This window comes from Oncorhynchus nerka, linkage group LG4 (genome assembly GCF_034236695.1).
Source record: "Oncorhynchus nerka isolate Pitt River linkage group LG4, Oner_Uvic_2.0, whole genome shotgun sequence".
Lineage (NCBI taxonomy): Eukaryota > Metazoa > Chordata > Actinopteri > Salmoniformes > Salmonidae > Oncorhynchus > Oncorhynchus nerka.
In genome coordinates this window covers 13,548,654-13,555,165 of record NC_088399.1, presented here as the reverse complement: position 1 = coordinate 13,555,165, position 6,512 = coordinate 13,548,654, and the positions used below count along the sequence as shown (strand labels likewise).

General features: G+C 48.4%; 1 protein-coding gene across 1 annotated transcript; it reads left to right on the top strand.

Moving 5' to 3' along the window:
• Window positions 1–2,168: 2,168 nt before the first annotated feature.
• On the top strand, window positions 2,169–4,985 carry LOC135571353 (uncharacterized). The gene is made up of 2 exons (XM_065017130.1): window positions 2,169–2,730; window positions 4,972–4,985. Exons 1-2 carry the CDS (start codon window positions 2,169–2,171, stop codon window positions 4,983–4,985), a joined length of 576 nt encoding a protein of 191 aa, XP_064873202.1.
• Window positions 4,986–6,512: the final 1,527 nt, after the last annotated feature.

Below are 6,512 nucleotides of genomic sequence, written 5' to 3'. Positions count from 1 at the left end.
ACTTATTTGTTGTTTTCAAATGATGAGTTTACCTAATTAATTTATCTTCCCTTGTCTCTGTTTGCTATTGGTTGTCTGAGATAAGGTACACTATCACTAAACAAGATGCTATGTAAGGGATAATCAACGAATGCTAGTGTGCATTCTCTGGAAAATAATGAACGACATGGAAGGTGTGTTCCAGTACACGCTAGCAGACTGGAACTGACTTTTCACTGAGTTGCAGTATTTCCCAGAGAACGCATAAAGCCCCTCGTTGATTATCTGTTTTATACCATGGCTATAAATTTAACACATTTTCCACTAGAAACGTGTTCAACATCCACTGAAGTAGTTAGCAAGTTTACTAGATAGCGACAGTAGTTGCCTCGGTAACCAAACAAACAGACTTGCTAGTTTAGTTAACCAAACCATCAGTCCTAGTTTGCTTTTATGAAAATCTAATTGAGCAAAAACAAGATTGTTTTGAAATAGACTTTTGTTTTCGAAAGCAGCTCAAACATAGAACATGCAAGAATGAACTATAGCCATTGAATTCTACTGTGCAAATATACCATGTATTATAGGAAAATAATGCACCCTCTAGATTGCCCTTCAAACCAATCCGAAATTAGTATTCAACAATGCCATGGTATAAACCATTATAATTGATATAATCTCACTGTACTCATTTCAACACAGGACCAGTGATCCTGAAGCATAGTAGCAAGCTTAGAAGCAGGCATAGGTGCTGACACTCACAAGAAAAACAACGACCCCAAATCATTGACGCAAAATAACCTAAATATAACTGAACATCAAAACAGAGTGAATGGCACTGCAGTGACGTCACGCTTTATTCAAACCGTCAAGAGACAACAAAACCCTGGCCTTGAGAGGCAACAAAATCCTGGCCTTGAGAGGCGACAAAACCCTGGCCTTGGGAGGCGACAAAACCCTGGCCTTGAGGCGACAAAACCCTGGCCTTGGGAGGCGAAAAAACCCTGTCCTTGAGGCGACAAAACCCTGGCCTTGGGAGGCGACAAAACCCTGGCCTTGGGAGGCGACAAAACCCTGGCCTTGGGAGGCGACAAAACCCTGGCCTTGATAGACGACAAAACCCTGGCCTTGATAGGCGACAAAACCCTGGCCTTGATAGACGACAAAACCCTGGCCTTGAGAGACGACAAAACCCTGGCCTTGGGAGGCGACAAAACCCTGGCCTTGGGAGGCGACAAAACCCTGGCCTTGGGAGGCGACAAAACCCTGGCCTTGAGAGGCGACAAAACCCTGGCCTTGAGAGACGACAAAACCCTGGCCTTGAGAGACGACAAAACCCTGGCCTTGAGAGACGACAAAACCCTGGCCTTGGGAGGCGACAAAACCCTGGCCTTGAGAGACGACAAAACTCTGGCCTTGAGAGGCGACAAAACCCTGGCCTTGCTGTCAACCAGAGTCTCTTCTCCAACGGCGGCTCAAAGCGCAGTGTCTTTTTGGCCTTTTACACAAGCTTTTTTTTTGCCGCTGGCTAAATTAGGAGTGGTGGAGGAATAATCAGTGCATGGCCATTGGTCTTTTTCAGTGGGCCGTCAACTGGGATATCTGAATCAGGCCCAGAAACACTCAGCCAACAGTCAGTGGAGGAGAGTGAAGTGGAGGGGAGGGAGGGGAGGGGAGGGGAAAGGAGTGGTGGGGAGGGGAGGGGAGAAGATGGGAGTGGTGGGGAGTTGATTGGAGGAGGGAGGGGAGGGGAAAGGAGTGGTGGAGAGGGGAGGGGAGGGGAGAAGATGGGAGTGGTGGGGAGGGGAGTGAAGGGGAGGGTAGAGGAGTGAAGGGGAGAGGAGTGGAGTGGAGTGGAGTGGAGGAGAGGAGAGGAGAGGAGTGAAGGGGAGAGGAGTGGAGTGGAGTGGAGGAGAGGAGAGGAGTGAAGGGGAGGGCAGGGCAGGGCAGAGGAGTGGAGTGGAGTGGAGTGGAGGGGAGGGGAGGGGAGTGGAGGGATGTGGAGGATAGGACAGGGGAGTGGTGGGGAGAGGAGGGGAGTAGCGGGGAGTGGGGGGTTGGGCAGAGGGGTGGAGGGGAGTGGAAGGCAGGGGAGTGGAGTGGTGTGGAGGGGAACGGAGTGAAGGGGTGTGGAGGAAAGGAGAGGTGGGGATAGGAGGGGAATATAGTGGAAGGGAGGGAGGGCAGGGATGTGGAGAAGAGGAGAGGGGAGTGGTGTGGAGAGGAGTGAAGGGGAGTGGAGGGCAGAGGAGTGGGGAGTGGAGGGCAGAGGAGTGGAGGGCAGAGGAGTGAAGGGCAGAGGAGTGGAGGGCAGGGAGTGGAGGGCAGGGGAGTGGAGGGCAGGGGAGTGGAGGGCAGAGGAGTGGAGGGCAGAGGAGTGGAGGGCAGGGGAGTGGAGGGCAGGGGAGTGGAGGGCAGAGGAGTGGAGGGCAGAGGGTGGAGGGGAGTGGAGTGGAGGGCAGGGGAGTGGAGGGCAGGGGAGTGGAGGGCAGGGAGTGGAGGGCAGAGGAGTGGAGGGCAGTGGGGGAGTGGAGTGGAGGGCAGGGGAGTGGAGTGGAGGGCAGGGAGTGGAGGGCAGGGGAGTGGAGGGCAGGGGGTGGAGGGCAGGGGAGTGGAGTGGAGGGCAGGGGAGTGGAGGGCAGGGGAGTGGAGGGCAGGGGGTGGAGGGCAGGGGAGTGGAGGGCAGGGGAGTGGAGTGGAGGGCAGGGAGTGGAGGGCAGGGGAGTGGAGTGGAGGGCAGGGGAGTGGAGGGCAGGGGAGTGGAGGGCAGAGGAGTGGAGGGCAGGGGAGTGGAGGGCAGGGGAGTGGAGGGCAGAGGAGTGGAGTGGAGGGCAGGGAGTGGAGGGCAGGGGAGTGGAGGGCAGGGGAGTGGAGGGCAGGGGGAGGGCAGGGGAGTGGAGGGCAGGGGAGTGGAGGGCAGAGGAGTGGAGGGCAGGGGAGTGGAGGGCAGAGGAGTGGAGGGCAGGGGAGTGGAGGGCAGGGGAGTGGAGTGGAGGGCAGAGGAGTGGAGTGGAGGGCAGGGGAGTGGAGGGCAGGGAGTGGAGGGCAGGGGAGGGCAGGGGAGTGGAGGGCAGGGGAGTGGAGGGCAGAGGAGTGGAGGGCAGGGGAGTGGAGGGCAGGGGAGTGGAGGGCAGAGGAGTGGAGGGCAGAGGAGTGGAGGGCAGGGGAGTGGAGAGGAGTGGAGGGGAGGGTAGCGGGGAGCAGAGCAGAGGAGAGTGGTGTGGTGGGGAGGGGAAAGGAAGGAAGGGTGGAGAAGGGAGAGTGTTGAGTGTAGTGGAGTGGAGTGGTGTGGTGGGGAGGGGAGAAGAGTGGTGGGGGTCGAGTCTAAATGTTTTCTCTCAGGTTGCACTGTCGACCAAGTCAAGAAAACACCAAGGATTTATCCCATCACTTCATGACGGCTTTAGTTGGCCAGGATAAACAGGGTGCCGTACCAGTGTGAATCAGGATTGTTTTAAAGCAGTGCGGACACCCCCTGTAAGCACAGCCAAGTGAAACAATTCCTGGAAGTCCAAGTGATTGGCAAAGAAACAAGGCTAGCCCACATTAATTCTGCTTGTAGAATGCGTTCAGACGTACCCCATGTAAACTGAACCTTGAAGACCAATTACCACAGCTTTCTCAAGGCAAGATTATGGCTACGTCTGGAATAGCAGCCCTATGCACTACATTGTGCAGTATGTTTGACCAGGACCCATAGGGGAGCCATTTCAGATGTATCCTATGTTTGGAGAGATGTATAAATAAGATGGCCTATGGTTATACTACGTACATATTGACAAAATGATCCACATTATGTCTGCCCTGAATGTGGTGATAGTATGTTGGCCTGTATACTGCAGTAGTAGCACAGGGTCAGCTGCAGAGGCAGCACACCTTTACCTGTCTTTAGGGGTGCACTGGATTTAGGTTGTAGTTTCATCCACTGGTTTGTTTCCATTACTCAAGGCAAATTAAATCAAGCCCAGATCAAGAATTGTAAAATATTGACTTAGATCTAGTGGATACAGTGGATAAACTCTTCAAAATCAAATCAAATCTAATTTTATTTGTCACATACACATGGTTAGCAGATGTTAATGTGAGTGTAGCGAAATGCTTGTGCTTTTAGTTCCTACCATGTAGTAATATCTAACAAGTAGTATAATCTAACAATTTCACAACAACTACCATATACACACAGGTGTAAAACAATGAATAAGAATATGTACATAAAAATATATGAATGAGCAATGGCCGAACGGCATAGGCAAGATACAGTAGATGGTATAGAGTACAATCCATCCATGGTGTTGGATCCAGCATCTGCTCTCAGTCACTCCACACTTGATTGACTTCCATCTACAGTGGCATTTACTGTACCAGATCTGACCCAAATACAATTGAACTTGTTGACCAATCATTTGAATAGGTTAACGTGATGTGTTCTTTACTAATATCACAGACAGTTCAAAGGTCAGTAATACCCAGTCAGTGTTTTATGTCTAAGGGATTTATTATGTTGTTAGGGGAACTTTGACAATTCACACACACACACACACACACACACACACACACACACACACACACACACAAATATAGTAGTAGCCTCTGATCTGGTGTCCATGTGGTCAGGTGATCCACGTGACACTCCCAGATGATACACATTCCAGGGAATAGAAAGCACCACAGAGCACTCTCACCGAAACTGATGCAAGCCCTGGTAAACCTGAGAGGCCTAACCACAACAACACTAGTCATCTTGTTCTAGGGTAACAGGGGAATTCAGTGTGTGTGTGTGTGTGTGTGTGTGTGTGTGTAAAGAAAATCAACTCTCCTTCAACGTGCCCAAGCATAATCAAATAATAATTCCCCTGTTCCTCTGACATTTTGATGGAAATGGAGACCGGTGTTTATGTGTTATTCATAATAATTCTACTAGAAAGTACATGAACAGAAACTAATACTAGTAAAAGGATAGATAGTATTTCCTTTTCTCTTTGTCTGTGTCAGGCTCTGGTCATTAGTCTCGTTCTCTATCTCTTTTAGCTATAAGGTTGACTGATGATCTTGCCAGTCTTAGTGAGGTAACTAACGTGAACAAATTCTGCAATCTTTTTGAATCGCAAAGTCCTTCTTAAGTGGATCTCGTTATGTAGAATCTCCCTCCTGAGTTGTAAATAGCCTGTAGGGGCTGAAGGTGCCACTGACTACCGTTGAGTCTGATTAGCGTCTATAAAACCCATGTGCCGCTCATGCAGATAGATAAGCCTCCATTATCAGGATTTCACTTGGTCACAGTAGTTTCTAAACTACCAGAGAGACATGCCTGGGCATGTTTGAAGGAAAGCAACCACGGTCTCAAAAAGGTGTGCAGGTTTTTGTTCCAGCCCAGCACTAATTCACCTGATTCACTCTGCTCATGGTGTGCCTGAGGACTAGTTGAACCAGGATGTGTATGTTCTGAGAAAAAGAACAGTCAAAATGTTATGTCAACTATTATTTTCATGTTGTGGCTTTTAACTTGTTATTTCTATAAGGGATAACTCTAAAATAATGGACTGAGACATTGACAAGGGATGGTTCTAAAATAATGGACTGAGACATTGACAAGGGATGGTTCTAAAATAATGGACTGAGACATTGACAAGGGATAGCTCTAAAATAATGGACTGAGACATTGACAAGGGATAGCTCTAAAATAATGGACTGAGACATTGACAAGGGATAGCTCTAAAATAATGGACTGAGACATTGACAAGGGATAGCTCTAAAATAATGGACTGAGACATTGACAAGGGATAGCTCTAAAATAATGGACTGAGACATTGACAAGGGATAGCTCTAAAATAATGGACTGAGACATTGACAAGGGATAGCTCTAAAATAATGGACTGAGACATTGACAAGGGATAGCTCTAAAATAATGGACTGAGACATTGACAAGGGATAGCTCTAAAATAATGGACTGAGACATTGACAAGGGATAGCTCTAAAATAATGGACTGAGACATTGACAAGGGATAGTTCTAAAATAATGGACTGAGACATTGACAAGGGATAGCTCTAAAATAATGGACTGAGACATTGACAAGGGATAGCTCTAAAATAATGGACTGAGACATTGACAAGGGATAGCTCTAAAATAATGGACTGAGACATTGACAAGGAATAGCTCTAAAATAATGGACTGAGACATTGACAAGGGATAGCTCTAAAATAATGGACTGAGACATTGACAAGGGATAGCTCTAAAATAATGGACTGAGACATTGACAAGGGATAGCTCTAAAATAATGGACTGAGACATTGACAAGGGATAGTTCTAAAATAATGGACTGAGACATTGACAAGGGATAGCTCTAAAATAATGGACTGAGACATTGACAAGGGATAGCTCTAAAATAATGGACTGAGACATTGACAAGGGATAGTTCTAAAATAATGGACTGAGACATTGACAAGGGATAGCTCTAAAATAATGGACTGAGACATTGACAAGGGATAGCTCTAAAATAATGGACTGAGACATTGACAAGGGATAGCTCTAAAAT